The sequence below is a fragment of the Apus apus genome, chromosome 2 (assembly GCF_020740795.1).
Source record: "Apus apus isolate bApuApu2 chromosome 2, bApuApu2.pri.cur, whole genome shotgun sequence".
NCBI lineage: Eukaryota > Metazoa > Chordata > Aves > Apodiformes > Apodidae > Apus > Apus apus.
The window spans coordinates 109923267-109939964 of NC_067283.1; the positions used below are offsets into that span (position 1 = coordinate 109923267).

Below are 16698 nucleotides of genomic sequence, written 5' to 3' on the forward strand. Positions count from 1 at the left end.
AACCAAAGTTGCTTAACTTTCCAGGCATAATTATTTTGTTAGAAACTTGAAGAAGACAGGGGTGAAAATGGAACAGGTTATCTAGAAAATACTTTTTTTACACTAGTGGCTTAGACCTTTGCATGCAGTAAAAGAACCTGAGCATAAGTTACATAGAAAACATTTTAAGGGACATGTTCAGGTGTTAAATGGGGCTAAATTTGCATGCACAGAGAAAGTACATCTACTGCCATGCATCCATTCAGCAACAGAGAAAGAAATCAAAGTTTGGCAGGATGATCAGCCAGCCTGTACAGAACACACTGTACCAGATAAACCTTCTGACCATTATGAAACAGTACAAAATCTGAATAACTACTTTGAGCATGGAAACCATGGACAGAAAGTCCTCTCCTACCTTCTGCTAGGAGATTGTAGGTAATAATTTACGCCATTGAAAAGCAAGTATAATGTATAACACTATCAATTCAGGATGGTCTGGACAAATTTGTACACACAGCAATAAAAAAGTCATGCCCGTGTGTTAAACACTTACTGATCACAGTTTATGGTAAATGCAGGTGATAATGAAGTACAAATGTAGGGGTTTCTCTTATGTTTGCCTGCTCTGTCCCTAAAGCCATGTCATAAAGGATGCCAAGAGACACTCACAAAGAAAAACAGCTGGCTGGATGTTTGCCTTTCTTCTTTTCAAGCTTCACTTCATTTGCTGATGTCTTGAGCTTAGTCAAGAGGGGGTGCAGTCATCATTGCACAGCTCTGCTCTTTCATTTGGTGCATTTGATTTTTCAGTCTATGCCCTTCACAACCTGGTACAGTGATTCTAGAAACTTCAACTCCTAACACTGTCTTATTGATACATAAGCCCACTGTATACTTCATATACTCCAAGACCAACTTTTTCGTTCGAGGCTGCCAGAGGAGTTTGTCACAGTGAAAGGATTTAATATAGGGTGTTTTTCAGCATAAGGTTTTTTTACCCCTATTCCCTTCCTCCCCTCTGCCAGGAATTACTGTACAAAAAGTTCCTTTTTTAATGCTCTGTTTCAAACACCTGTGGCTTCCCTTGATGTGGCTTGAATGGGCCACATCTTTTCCCACCTGCATTTGGTGAAGTCATTATCTGATTATTTCAGCCTTTCATGCCACTGCTACTTCTGTCATAGAAATTCTTTCCTCTGTTGTTCTAAAAACTACAAAAGGCACCCATACAAACCTCAAATTTCTTTCTAGTTTTGGAGCTGGCTGCTTCCAATCAGGGCTGAGTTTGCTTTCATAGCTTTGCCCTGACAACACACTTGTTCTTTGGCACCTTGCCTCCTGCAGCCCGTTTGTTTGTTCACAAACAAAATTTGCTCAACTAAACCAGTAATTGCTTTTCCTTTCCTTGCAGATAGTGTATATCTGCTCTTTTTGATCTGCAGACCGGATCACTGCCACATGGAGAAGCTGAAACATTAATAGCTTCTGTCACTGCTACCATTCTTACTGCAAAAGATCTTCTGGAGGATTAGACAAAGGTTGTGGCCGCATAAACAGAGGAAGGCGATGCTTTGGGCACAAACCTGGAGCAAACTGCACTGTGCCAGCTCTGATCAAAGAAACAGACTATGTTCTGTTGAAAGCACAGAAGGCAAGGAAGACATCCCTTGAGATGGCACTGAAAAACAGACGAAAGCTGCCCCAGTTTGTCCAGGGAAAAAATATGTCAATGTTGGGAGTGGGGACCACAAAGGTTCTTTCTGTTTCTCATTTTGGACTTATGCACAAGGATGAAATATTCCTCCTGCTACTGTGATCAACACAGTTAAGGAAATAACTTACAAAATAATATACATGAAAAATTTAAAATGGTGTTAAAGCTCAATCCATTTGGGGGGGGGGGGGGGTGGAGAATGTGCAGTGGGAATCTCACTGTGCCGCTGCTTCTTCTTCACTGAACATTAAATATGAGTTTCTACAGTTATTTTTAGGGCATCATGAATTAAATATCTCTGTAGAAACATAAGGCATGGTGAGAAGATGCTGCCACATGTAAGGCACATCCCTGTTCTGAACAAGGACTTCTCAGACAGTTGAAGCATGCTGGATCTGGGATTTTGGCTTGGTCTGTTATGGAGGAGAGGGCACACTGCCAAAGTCAGAAAGGAATGTGTAAACAGTTAATTCCAGCTAAAACAATATGAGAGAGAGAGAGGCAGAAAAACTCCCAGCACTAGATTCTGTCACCTCACTGAACAGCAGTGTGGGAAGAGTCCCTTCGCTCCTATGGTGAGTCTCATGGATCTTCATCTTGTGAAACTGTCAGACCGTGGGGTTTGTCAGACAAGACTGAAGCAGAGGAAAGAAAGACTGAAATACAAAGAAAAGATGTAATTTAGAAGTACAGAGTGTTTTATCAGTGCCTTGGACTTTTTCCACTTGTACCTGGTGGATCTGGACTGTACTCCCTTATGCTGCTGTTGTTAAGCTCCTCAGCTTGCTCTGCTCCTCTCTCAGGACCACTTCAGGCTTTCAGTTTCCAAAAGCAATGAGGCTTACACCCATGTGCTCCTCTCTCTTTCCCTTTCTTTTTCTGGTGTTCCTGCCCTTTCCATCAGATCTTGAACCCAGCAGCCAGTTTCAGCTGCAGCTGATGGAGGATCTAAAATCTCAAAGCTGCTTAGGCTCCTGCTGCAGGTAATCACAGAGAAAGAGGTGCTTTCTGCTGCTACCAGGAGAGCATCCAGGAGGATTTTCAGAAGTGCCCAAGGGATGGAGGGACTTAGCTGCTGTGCAAATTTGTGCAGACTCCTAGGAGACTAGATTCCTTTGACCTTCCTTGGCTCTTCTAGACAACAGTGATTGAGAGCAAGGTGCAAGACTTTGAGAACCCACTTGAGACTTGCAGAAACTCTCAGACTTTGTTTTCTGACTGACTGAAGATTTCATTCTGTTGCCACTAATAAATCCCCCTCCCCTCAGTTTATAAGTTTGGGTTCAGCTTTGTCTACTAAAAGTATCTTATATAAAACACTACTTACTGAAATATGATCTTTGCATGTTTCTGAAGTTTTAATTTTCCTGCAATGTAATCTTTTTACATAGGTCATTTATTTTGTCACGCCTTGATATCGGTCTGGTCCAAGTTTGGCTGCGGGGCTATGTTCTCCTGACATTTAGAGCAAGAATTCCCTGGGAAATCAGTCAAGAGATTTGACATTGCTGCTGGCCAAACTCCAGTGGGTTTAGTTTTACTCTCCTTCTCTATTTATTGTGGAATCTGTCTGTCCAAGAGCTGCACATTGAGTTCCATGCTAGAGAAGGAGAACTGAAAGGGGACAAAATGGTCATTCATTTGGGGGAATTCATTCAGGCTTTTCAGAAAAGTTTTACAAGAAGCTGTGCACTTAAATGACTGCTGAGCTTCCTCAGCCCTGCTCTATTGCTTCCCTCACAAGACAATTTGGATTGACTGCTTTTTCTTTGCTCTCTCCCCTCATACTAACAGGCAGCAATTACAGTTGGAAAAGCAAAATTAACATCTAGGTAGTATACGAGCCACCCGAAGGCTTTTCATCTTTAGAAATAGTTTAATTTCAACATGGCTTGTACAGGCCCTTTGCTAGGAAAAAAAATAAAATAAAATAAAATAAAATAAGGTCCTTTTCCTCCCCTCTTACCACAAACTGAAGCAACTCCTATTGCAAAAAGCTGCATCAGTGGCAGAGACAGGATTTGATAAACTGGAGGGGAGGAGCAGGAAAAGCAGCCCTGGGCTCTCCTGCGGGGTACAAGAGAGTCAGGGGAAGAATCCCAGGTCAGCTGGAAATGAAGGAGAGAAGTAGCTCTCTTGTGGAAGGGATCAGTGACATACAGCAGCACAGGGCAGTGTGCAGGAGGCTCTGCATATGCCAGGACGGAAAATCAGCCCAACATGCTTGTGGTCTGTGTGCTGAGGGTTGTGTAATCTAAGTCAGTGGGACCAAAAGGGATTTGTCTAACTTTGCTATCTGAGATGCTGAAATTCAGTTAAGCGATCAAAGATTTTACCAGCCACAGAAGACGTAGCACTCTGTATATACCACTGCTGCATGCTCTTTAACATCCAGCTATGCTTTCCTGACCAACCTGAGTAGCTCTCCCTTACAGTCCTGCTGCTGTTTCTAAGCTCCTCAGCTCCTCTTCCCTCACCACCACTTCAATTTCCTACAAAATTGAAACATATATCTGTCAAAGAATTATGGAGTTTAAGACTATATGGCAACATAACATTTTTTAGTTCACTTTATATATTGTAGACCACTACACTTTACCTCACGACACATTTAATGAGTTCAATATCTTATATTTGGTTAAATATATTTTACAAAAAGCATTCTTGCTTTATGTAGAAACTCATTGGATAGAACATACACCCATTCCCTTGGTAGCTTATTCCCAAGACTAATAATTTTCATCACCAAAAATGGTTTTTGTCTCTAAACTCAGTTTGTATGAATTCATCTGCCATTTAGTGGTGCTGTTCTCTTCCAGATTAAAAAGCCTCTCATACTTCTACTGTCTCCCCATGAGGATACTTACATAATGTGAGCAAGTCATCTCTTAATCATTCTTTTGATGAGATAAGAAGAGTGAGCTCTTGAAGTCTCTCACTCTAAAGAAATTTCTTTTAACATTTTTCTTCAGCTCTTGTCTGTGCCTTTACCACTTTTGCAACAAGCTTTTAAAAATGCATTCTTAATATTGGACTCCAAACAGGCATGTTCTGAAGTAAAAGCATTTCTTGTAGCACACCTAGGAACTGAATTAGCCATTCGTTCTTACTCCTTCATCACACTGAAGAAGCATTTTTTCTTGCTTCTCTACAGTAACTCTTGAGACCTTCTTGGGATATAGCCTTTGTCCTGTAGATAAGTCTTATCTTACTCCAAGACATAAAATTATGCAGACATTCTGTCTGACAGGATCACACTTGGGAACAATCCAGTCTGCTGAGTCTGGCCACCCTTTTCTCAACCTACTAATTTAAGTCATACTCAGACCGTATTGGCAGTGATTCTCTATTTACTTCCAGACTTACTGAGGAAAACCCTAAAGCACAAGAGGCCTTACAGCAATCTCTTCAGATCCCTGCCAACTGCTGCCCTGCCAAGTCCATTAAGTACTTTCAGAGATCTGTCAGCCAGGTCTGAATCCATTGTTGCTCCATAGCTCACCTGTGGTGGTAATGCTTTAGAGAAATGTGACTTGGTGTTGTGGTAAAGCCTCTAGAAAAGCTTCAACACATTGCTCCATGCAGCTACCTCTGTGAGCCAATGTGCAATTTTAAAAATTAAATCTTTCATGTATTGTTGTTGGCTTTTCTTTCCTTTCTTTCTTTCTTTCTTTCTTTCTTTCTTTCTTTCTTTCTTTCTTTCTTTCTTTCTTTCTTTCTTTCTTTCTTTCTTTCTTTCTTTCTTTCTTTCTTTCTTTCTTTCTTTCTTTCTTTCTTTCTTTCTTTCTTTCTTTCTTTCTTTCTTTCTTTCTTTCTTTCTTTCTTTCTTTCCTTCTTTCTTTCTTTCTTTCTTTCCTTCTTTCTTTCTTTCTTTCTTTCTTTCTTTCTTTCTTTCTTTCTTTCTTTCTTTCTTTCTTTCTTTCTTTCTTTCTTTCTTTCTCTCTTTCTTTCTTTCTTTCTTTCTTTCTTTCTTTCTTTCTTTCTTTCTTTCTTTCTTTCTTTCTTTCTTTCTTTCTTTCTTTCTTTCTTTCTTTCTTTCTTTCTTTCTTTCTTTCTTTCTTTCTTTCTTTCTTTCTTTCTTTCTTTCTTTCTTTCTTTCTTTCTTTCTTTCTTTCTTTCTTTCTTTCTTTCTTCTTCCTTCCTTCCTTCCTTCCTTCCTTCCTTCCTTCCTTCCTTCCTTCCTTCCTTCCTTCCTTCCTTCCTTCCTTCCTTCCTTCCTTCCTTCCTTCCTTCCTTCCTTCCTTCCTTCCTTCCTTCCTTCCTTCCTTCCTTCCTTCGTTCATTTTTGTTGGTTTTTTTTGGCAAGGCTGAGGCTCAGTGGCACAGTATATTTGACAGGTGGCCCAATGCTCGGAATTTGTCCTTTGTCCAAGCCATCTGCTGTGTGTAATGTAATGGCAATATATATAATACATATATAGCTTCATAGCCATAGGATTTATGCACCTAGTGGAAATGTGTGATATGAATGGGCTTATGCAACATGTTATGAGTGAGATGGTTTTCTTCAGATCATTCAGGCTATCTTTGTAGATTATAATAGTAGCTGTCTTCTTAATACCATGTATTTTACAGGAGTTTTCTTCCCTCTCAACATTAATGGCTTCTAAAAGCTAAAACCTCAGGCCATAGAAGTGAAGGTGTTGATCTTTTTTCTATGCAAAGGTTCATTTTTAATTGAATGAACTGAAAAGCAAGGTCTGACTATGAATATGTACAAGTTCAAGCTCCTTTGTCCCCAAACTTCTAAAGAAAATCAGACAGCATGTTTTTCTTGAAATCCTCTGTAGAACATTAATTTCATTTCTGACAGGTTTTCATATTTACAGCTTGAAAAAAAAAATAGATGAAGCTTGTTAACTTGTGATACATGTGCCACATTTTTGCTGGACTAGGAGAGAGGTTTTGAACTGGTACATGGCAAATAATTCGGCTTCCTTTATGGAAGAAGCTGTACTGCTTTGGAGATTCTTGTGTTGGCTCAATTGTCAACAAAGATATTAGATTGTAATACAAAGAAGCTCACACTTCTTTCTGCCATCTTCAGCTTTACTGATATCAGCTTATAGCCACTGCATGTTTGGTGAACGTATGAGAACTGATCAGTTAAGAATGTTTTGTCTTCAGTTGCACACAGCCATGGAAAACAGGCTTTGGAGGCCTATAGCTCTAGTCCAGTACATATTTGCACCCCCCAGGGATGGAGGGTGAGTGGCAGATGCAATCTGTGAAGACTGGATGAAATCAAGCACAGGATCAGAGGGCTCTTCTGCTTTATGCTACTTGCACATCTCATGTTTCTTTCTAAGCAACATATTCTAATCTAACCTCCACAACTGCCTTCCTTCTGTGGGCACTTACAGCTTGGCAAGCTGCTTTTTTTCAAGTCCAACTAAGGGGAAAAAAGCTGCGAGCTGTGTGAATAACTAAAAACAATACCAAAGGATATTTCTTCCAGAAGACTTTGGGAATTATATATATATATATACACTTTTTTTTTTTTTTTTTTTTTTTTTTTACTTGTTTGCAGACTTACCCTTCTTTATAGAGAGCAACTAGTCTGAGACCATTCTTCATGGCCTACCTCTGTACACTTACCAGAGAATCACAGAATTACAGAATTGTCAGAGTTGGAAGGGACCTCTAGAGCTCATCTAGTCCAACCCCCCAGTGACAGCAGGATCCCCTAGAGCACATTACTCAGGGCTGCATCCAGGCAGGTTTTAAACATCTCCAGAGAAGGGGACTCCACAACCTCCCTGGGCAGCCTGTTCCAGGGCTCTGCCACCCCCACTGTGAAGAAGTTTTTCATCATATTTAAATGGAACTTCCTCTCTTCCAGCTTGTGCCCGTTGCCCCTTGTCCTGTCACTGGGAACTACTGAAAAGAGTCTTGCTCCATCCTCCTTGCACCCACCCTTTAAATACCTACAGGCATTAATAAGGTCTCCCCTCAGCCTTCTTTTCTCCAGGCTAAAGAGTCCCAGCTCTTTTCCTGCATCCAGACTTTGGATAGACTGTAGATAGCTCTGGTACGAGTTGCTGTTTACAGTGGACTTTGTGAGTTTTGTGGAGAGAACTATTTCTTTGAAGACAGGTATTGTATTAAATTAGTGCTTAAAAAGGAGGCAGATGTGGCTAATCATACCTTTTCAAGGATACAAGCCAAAAAAGCCTGATTGATTCTTCATAAGAATGAATGCAAAGAATGGGAAATTTCAGAGGGATTTATGTTTTCCCTTGTCCTCTTTTGTATAAGCAAAACATCTACAATACTCCTCTGATTTTCAGTTTCACCCTGCATACTTGACTGGCGTGAGCATAATTTTCCTACCAGCGGTGCAGCAGAACCAACACGCCAGTGAAAGGGATTCTTTTCAGCTACACGCCTCGCCAGCGCTGTTATCAGTGGGGCTCTCACCGCAGCCTGGAAAGTCCTCAGGGTGCAAGACTAGGCAGGAAACCACCCAGCCTGCTCCTCGCTGCTGCAGGGTGAAGTTTAAAGAATGGGCTCTTTGAAAATTGTATTTGGGTTCTTGACTGAACCTATTTGTTATGGAAAGCACAGAAGGGAACTTCCACACTGTCTCGCAATGCAATTTTTGCTGTTCAATGTCAGCAACTTGTAATTCATCCTTAAAAGCTCACCTTGATCCCAGCTGCACTGCCTCAAAGAACTGACAGTGTACCTGAGAAATTGGAGCTATTTCCAAGTTTCCAAAACCATGAAGAGGTATAAAAAGCATATAGAGTCTTTGAAGCCTGTAGACAAGAAAGCTCTTTCTCCTTCTCCCTCCTTCCCCTTCCCCTCTTCCTTTCTCTTCCCCTCCCCTCCCCTTCCCTTTCCTCTTCCCTTCCCCTTCCCCTTTTTCTTTTCTTTTTCCATTCTCCTTTCCCCTTGCCTTTTCCCTCCCCTCACCTGCCCCTCCCCCTCCCCTCTTTCCCTTTCCCTCCCCTTCCCTCCCCTTCCCTCCCCTCTTCTTCCTTCCCCTTCTCCTTCCCCTGAAAAAAAATCACTGGAGTTACAAGCAAGTATAATTTAGTAGAAAAATGGGGATTTCAAGACAAGTACAGAACAGAAAAAAAGAATGTGAAACAACAGGGATCACAGTGTAGCCCAAATATCAACAATTAGAAAAAGTGTCTGAGATACCTGACATGATCCAGAGCAAGGAGTTTTTACACAAAAGACTGTTCCAACTAAATAATGAGTACATAAATTGCACATATTTCCCCACTGTTCCTATGTGTGTAGGGGATACTGAAAGTCCTTGACCATTTCAGGAGTTTGGGCACACCATTGATACTTGGGTTTTGTGATGAAGCCAAAAAGGGTGGGGGGGGGTGGGGGGGAGGCGAGAAAGAAGCCTGAGTCTGGGAAACCCTATAACTGTCCAGTCTCAGTGGTTTTGTTACTGTGCCAAAATAAGGGGTCAGGGCATAATAGCACTGGAAAAGCTCAGTTGCTGTAGATTTTACATAACAAGTTCCCAGGTTCTTTCATTCAGCCTGTGCCCGGTTCTGCAACCAAGATAGCACAGAGAGCAGATTTCAGCTATAAAGATGTCAGTGGGAGAGCTTGTTTTCCTTTGGTAAATTGCAAGAAATTAAAGAAATGCCTTGGTACTTGCAGGAGGGAGGGGCGGTGGAAAGCAGAACTGAAAATGCTAAAAAGCATTTCTCAGAATGTCCTGAAATATTCCCTCTCCTCCTCCATGACTTGCTGGGAAAGGTATGGATTTGGTAAAGTAGTCTCTGTTGCTTCCAGTTAAAGCATGCTTAGGGATATCTTTAAATACAAAAAAGCTCTTAGGCACTGTTTTCTAAGGAATGGGTTCTTCGGCCACACTTTGGAGTCTCCTTTAGGGCCAACCTGCTTTTCAGAGGTGGCCCTCTCAGCTCCAGTTGATGTGCCTGGCAGCAGTGGCTGCTCCAGTCCACCTAAAAAGTTTTGCCCACTTCCTTCAACTGCTGGCTTGTGGACTGACTTGCGTAATGTATATAAGCTTAAGCTGGGAATTTCAATCATAGCATCACTTTTAAGTAAAAGAAGCCAGATTCTTCCTGGTAGGAGCACTTCCATTAGGGGAGTTTCTGTTTGCAGAGGCATCATATTGTGTCCTGGACCCACTGCAGCCACTCAGTTGGAAACACAAAAAATTTCAGGGACAAATGGGAGGACGGAATTTGTTGGCAGCATGGCTGAGACATAGAACAATTTTGTCTAACTTTGGTTCTGTGCTTGTTCAGGAGGACCTGCAGGGATCACAAGGATTTTGAGAAACACCATCCTCTCTCAGAGCTGAGCTTTAGCTGTGCTGCAGTCTTAGGGTACTTCAATCAGGGATACAAAAGCAAAGCAGCCATTTCTTACTTGGCATTGTCACCTCCAGCCACAATTAACATTTCCCCTTCTCGTTGTAGGTTTTTCCTCTGTCCTGTTTCTGGTTTTTTGTTTGTTGTTTTTTTTTAAGAGAATAGCTGAGGTCACAGAAAAGGTGACAGCTGCTGTCTGTGGCTTGGATTACTTTATAACTTCCTTGAAAAGAGAGAGATGCTACAAAACCTTGCTCACTTCCTCCCCATCCTCCGCAAGTTTCCCACCAAGGAACCTTCCCCCAAAACCTGTAGCCCACCAGAAGCAGGCACAGCTGCTCAAACTGCAAACCCATAGACCTGGCAAAATCCTGTCCCAGATAAGAAGCAAAAAAGAAGCAAAGAAGCAAAAAAAACCAACAACCCAGCTTGTTCAAGAGGTAAACTTGCACTTCCTGCAAGTAGGTGAAGTTTATTTGGAATGACATTGTGGCTTGGCAACATGCTTATATAACATTTAATTGCCTATACAGCAGATTATACCTTTGCCTATAGAATGCTACCACGTTAATTCTCTGCTACAGCCAGAGATTAAAACAGAGCTAATCTAAGTTTTGCCTGTACATCCTGAGTGATGGGAACTCTGTTCCTTTAGGGCATATATATATATCTTAATACACACTTAAGATCTTTAAAGTGAAATGCAGGACTTAAGCTAAGTAGCTCCCACTACCATTGTTGAATGTTGTGAGACTCATACATACATCGTGTTTGGGAACATGCACTTATAAAACGTACATGCATTTATACATGCATTTATGCAAGTTTGTAGGGAGGGAATTGTTATGTAGTTGAACTTCTGGTGGTGCAGTCCACACGTCAGAGGGATGGAACGCCATCCAGAGGGACCTGGACAAGTTGGAGAAGTGGGCCCAGGTGAACCTCATGGGGTTAACCAGGCCAAGTGCAGGGTCCTGCAACTGGGCCAGAGCAACAAGAGATATGAATACAGGCTGGGGAAGACATGCTAGAGAGCAGCCCTGTGGAAAAAGACCTGGGGGTACTAGAGGATGAAAAGCTGGACATGAGCCACCAATGTGCAATTGCAGCCCAGAAGTCCAGCTGCATCCTGGGCTGCATCAAAAGATAGAACACCTCAAGACAGATGATTCTGCCCCTCAACTCTGCCTTGGTGAGAGTAGTACTCTGCTGGAGTACTGCATCCAGTTCTAGAGCCCCCAACACAAGAAGGACATGGACCTTTTGGAGCATGTCCAGAGGAGGGCAGTGAAAATGATCAGAGAACTGGAGCACCTCTCTTATGAAGACAGGCTGAGGGTGTTGGGATTGTTCAGCCTGAAGAAGAGAAGGCTCTGGGGGGACCTTATAGCAACCTTCCAATACCTGAAATGAGTCTGTAAGAAGGCTGGGGAAGACCTGTTCACTAGGGCATGGAATGATAGGACAAGGGATAAAGGTTTCAAGCTAGAGAAGGGTAGATTTAGGTTGGACATTAGGAAAAAAATATTTAATATAAGGGTGGTGGATCACTGGAACAGGTTGAGACTCATTGTCATTCCTAAAATTTAAAAGTCTCTCTCTCTCTCTGTGTCTGCTTGTATGAGGAACGGGGTAATTCAATAGGCAGGTGCTAGTCTGCCTACATCCAGTTTTTACACATAAGTAACTAGCTTGGGAAAATTAAACCTTTAGCATTTGATATCCTACTGACATGTATTTACAATCTGAGTGTCAATTTACATCTCTGTGTGATGAAATGCCCAGATAAACCTGCTCTGCTCCTACACCTATGTCTCAGGATGCTGTTTCTTGAATGTAAATTGAATGGAACACTTCGAACTTGAAAATGTTGAGAAATAAGCAGGGAGGTTTGAGGAAACTGCTATCTGGGAGGAATTTGAGGGGAAAAAAAGCAAAACTGACATAGGAGGAATTTCTACATGACAAGTACAAGACAGGTATGCATCCAGAGATGATTACTGACAGTGCCATGGTCTCAGGCAGACTTAGTCGTGCAGCCTCAGTGCCATGATAACATAGATGTGCTGGACTGGAGCTGGCTTACACTTGACATCTGAGAGTGAACCAGTAATTGGTCACACTCATTTGTGCTGACATACTTAAAGAGGGCAGGAAACTGTATGTGAGATGACACAGGAAAGGAATCAACAATTATGTATTAAAAAAAAAAAGAGAAAAAAAGAAAAAAGTGTTATGATCATGGCCTTGGTATTTTTCCCTTTCTTTTTGTAAGCACTCTTTCCCTCTCTCAGGGTTGTTAATCACATCATTTTCAGAAGACAAATAGAAGAAAGCAACATAGTCTGCATCAGGACATAGTCTCCAGGCAGCCATAGAAAAAGTAGCTATGGTAGTAGGAGTTAAATGCTGAGTGTCTCCAGCAGCCAGGTAAACTGGAGACTGTCACAAGGCTGGCAGGACCTCCTGAAGGGGTCAGGGAACACAACCCTGGGTACTGGGCTATGCAGCCCTGGTGTGTAGGAGGAGGCAGGCATTGGAGTACATGGATGGGATCCACTGCTTCTGCAGAACTCTCTAGTTGAGCATCACTTTATTTAGGGCTACTGCAGCAAAATAAAACAGCTTCTCTTTATATGGGCTCAGAATAAAATGAGACAGCAGGGTTCTCACCCTGTCTCTGTCTGCTCTACTCTGTACAAAAGGAACCGGAGGGGCACTTTCCCCTGGTCAGACAACCTGGCAGTGGTTTTATGTTGAGGCAGTGCCTGGGCAGGCTTGACAAGACACACAGTGTTTTGAAACAGAGCTCTCATTCTTAAGGCTGCCAACTGCCCAGAACAGAGCTGAATGATGCACTTCTCACTGGAAAAAAACTGGGAGGTCTCTGGCTTCTTCCAAGCCATTAGAAATAAAACAGAAAGAAAGGGCATGAACATCCTATGAGTTAAATTCTGTACTAACACCTAGTTTCTAATCACAGTTATCTATCCACATAGTTCAATGATTTTAGGAGAAGGCATGTGGTATAATTTCCATTTACAGGACCACTTTACCAGTGGGGAAACTAAGGCAGAGAGAAGTTCAAGTTTGTTCATGAAGTCCATGAAGTTACACAACTTGGAGGAAGACCCAGATCTCTGAAGTCCAAGTCTGTTACTCCAGTCACAAGACAAAAGAAACCTGTGGGACTCACTGCAATTAGCTACAGCACCAAGTGCTCAGCAGTTCTCCCAAAATAGGTATTTTTATGAATACCAAATTTAACACATTCTCATTAAACTAAATAATATGATTATTGTGTCAAGTCCCATCCCTTCCCATATACAGAAGGCAAATCAGTCCCAGGTATCTGGAGCTATGGACAGATTCCCTTTGCTGAGTATGTTAGTTACACTCCCCCAGTCCTGTGCATTCCTGCCCTCTGAACTATAAATGAATTGGCTGATACAGGATAGGTGCATCTGAATTTTTGATGAAGTGTAACAATTTATGGTCTGATTTCAGATATTAGGTTCCAAGGCCAATTTATTTAGTTCTGAAAGCACCAGAGCAGGTTACACAGCTGATAAAGTGGCATTAAGATTACAGTTAAAAATACTTATCTGAGGCATTGTTAGCAAGAAGGCACATACAACAAAGACTTTTATATATAACCTACATATACAATGCAAAGATCTATTAAAATATTTTCCTCACAGACTTCTGCAAAGTGTCATATTGTAATTGTCATTTAAATTTAAACAACCTTAAAATGAAAGTGGTGATCTCCAATGACACATCACCAAGATAGAACAGCCTGAGGCAGGAGTAGCTCCAATAAATTTGGCCTTTTGGGGGAGTTACACCAGAGGACATTTCAAGAGGGTTTGCCATGTTTGATTGCACTATGGCTGCACACCTCTGACTTCCAGCAAGCAACAGATTACCAGCAGTTGCAGAAGAGATGGGTGTAATGGCTGTGTCTGAATTTTGCAAGCCAAATCCTACATGGAAAGAGGAAACTGCTTTATGTGGGCAAATATATCAGAATTTGAGGATGAACACATCTGCAGTTTCTTTTTTAAATTCTTTTTTAATCAATTAACTTATTAATTAAAATATTTTGATGGAATTATTAAACAATTTGATTTTATTTAACACTAATTCATTTTAGAAGGCAAATATTTTCCAAAAGTCAAGTTTTTGTTTCAGGGGTGAAGCATGGCTGTCTGGTGTTTGGAAGAAACAAGCCAAGGGAGCACTCTTCTGCTCCAGCCCTCCAATGGCCTCACTATAATGCCTTTAGAGCACATTTGAAATGTCCTGACAACCAACCCTCATCAGAGATGTGCTTAGAGATCTTCAAATGAAGAAATGTTCATAACTAAAAAGCATTTACTATAATGAAGCCTTTCAAAAGAGGCTCCACATGCTGCAGCTGCGCTTCAATGTAAGTGTAATTGCACCAAATATTGTGGACTGTCTTTTCATTCCTCTTTTGCATATGTTCAATATCATTTTCTGAGTAAAACAAACATCTGTGCAGTTGTGGAGGTGGGATCTTACGCTAGTTATAGTGGTTGACCTTCAGGGTTTTTTTTACCTAGCAGTCTTACAAAATATAAGCCACATTACAACGCAACCTCACACTTTGACCTTTAAAAATTTACTTTGAAAAATAGAGGTTATCTTTTATGCTGCAAATTATGCCTTTATCTCTTATAATCCCATAAGTCAGATATCACAGTCCCACTTCAATTATGCTAAACTCTTATGTTAATTTTAAATCATGTAACTTAATTCCTGGCAAAGCAGGCTGGTGATTTTCAAAATGTGGTTAATGAGGCAAAGTACAATCTAGATTCTGCTACTGAGATCATCTGAATCCCCTAGGTCGCTGAAGATGACTATGGAGAGGCTCCTCTTTACAAAAGTCTGGGTTAGATTTTCAAAAAATGAATTTTTAAGTGCAGTTAGGGGCTATGAAATTTGAAGCTGAGCATACAAAGAAGTTAAATTACTTTCACTAGAGCCACAGTGCGGCTAAACCAATTACGCTTCTGTGCACATGCTCACTTTAAAGGCCTAAGCAGTGTCCTCCCCTTTCAAATCACAAATGCAAACCATACCAGATTTTCAAGGTGACAGTCCTGGGACCTGATGTCTATGCCCATGGATGCACGCAGATCAATGTCATTTTCCCTCTCATTTGCAGAATCCAAACATTTGCTAATAGCTTATTTCACCCCCCTCCTTGACTCAAACAATAGCTTCAGCCAAGATCAGTTAGTGGATGAAATCTTATAAGACCATACAGCTTTTTTGATACATCCCCCTTACCAAATCTCTTTCATTCCCTGGTCATATAGGCTGAAAGTTTGTCACTAAAGCAAGCTCAAGGTGAATCTGAAGTTCTTCATAGTCTTCGTAATTTACTGCTATTCAGTTCTCTGAATTAAAAAAAAAACATATGGAACTCATATATAAACCAGATTCCATTCTTTATTAGCATGTTAAAACTTTTTTCCATCATATGTTTTTTGGAAATTACTACTTTTTTTTTTGGAAAATGGTATATAAACCATTTTTGCCTGTAAAATAACAATTAATTAACACACATCCACAACAGACAAGACAAAGCAAATATACAGACATCAAAAGGTACATTTTATTATTTTTATCTACATTCCTCAATGGCCTGGAAGAACTCTTTACAAATCAACAGAGATTCATTCAGGATTTGAGGTGGGAGTCAGTACGTACAAGAGCAGAGAATGTAGAGAGAACTGCTGTGATGGTGGAAAAGATACTTTTTTGCACCAAGGTCAAATCCAAGTGAAATCTAAGGCAGTTTTCACCTGAGTTAGGAGATTGGATGACACAAAATCACAACTCTGGCAGGAGCTGCTCTTTGAAGTCCTAATGCATAGTCCCACTCGAGGGCAACAGTCATGAAGGTTCATGGCTGATTTTTTTTTTAAAAAGAGTCATGATGGGTAAAGACACATGGGAACTCAGTAACAGCCATTAACTGGTGCGGTGCACAATTCTGGAGCAGTAGTGTGCTGGTACCCACCAAGGCAGTGGCTACAAGCAACCACTTCTCCAGCATGGTGCCCTGGGGCTGGGTCCTTGGCCATGGGGCAGCTGCCTCCTCACAGCAGCCATTGCACCACAGGCAGAGCTGGGCAGCACTGGGGCTCCCTGCTGTGGGACAGAGCCCACAGGAAAATGAGGACACTGCTGCCAGGGAAGGTGGAAGTCAGAGTGTAAAGGGGGAGATGTAGGGGCGTTTTGTTCACCTGAGGAAAGGCATGCATTGGGACAGTTCAATGGTCTGATATCCCATCCCAAACACTTCTGGTGGTAACACCTATGGGTCCGTCTAGGCACTGTAACAGCTCACAGAAGTAACAATGTGTGTTCACCCATCTGAGGCCTCCCTGCACCTCCTTGCTGGTGCTGAACACCTGTACCTCTCCACACCTCATGGTCATGATGGCTTGTGGGATTTTCGCTTCTCTTCCTCATTGCTTCATAGCCCCAGGAAACAGGCTAACTTTGGCTACAGGTGCTGCTAGTCATGTACAGCACCACCTCCAGCTTGGGCTGCCCAGTGTGCTTTTACCTTTCCCACTTGGAGCAGCTCATCCTGCTGTGAGATGTGCAGAGCCTGCTCGGTTACACAATGGCAGTGCAGAGGAT

The 16698-nt window shown here is 41.7% G+C and overlaps 1 protein-coding gene across 1 annotated transcript; it reads right to left on the bottom strand.

Annotated features, from left to right (window-relative positions):
• Positions 1-5307: 5307 nt before the first annotated feature.
• LOC127380799 (uncharacterized) lies at positions 5308-5820 on the bottom strand (the record flags this gene model as incomplete). Its single annotated transcript, XM_051610280.1, has 2 exons — positions 5308-5427; positions 5758-5820. Coding segments are annotated over 2 exons (183 nt in total), but the record flags the coding sequence as incomplete, so codon positions are not given.
• Positions 5821-16698: the final 10878 nt, after the last annotated feature.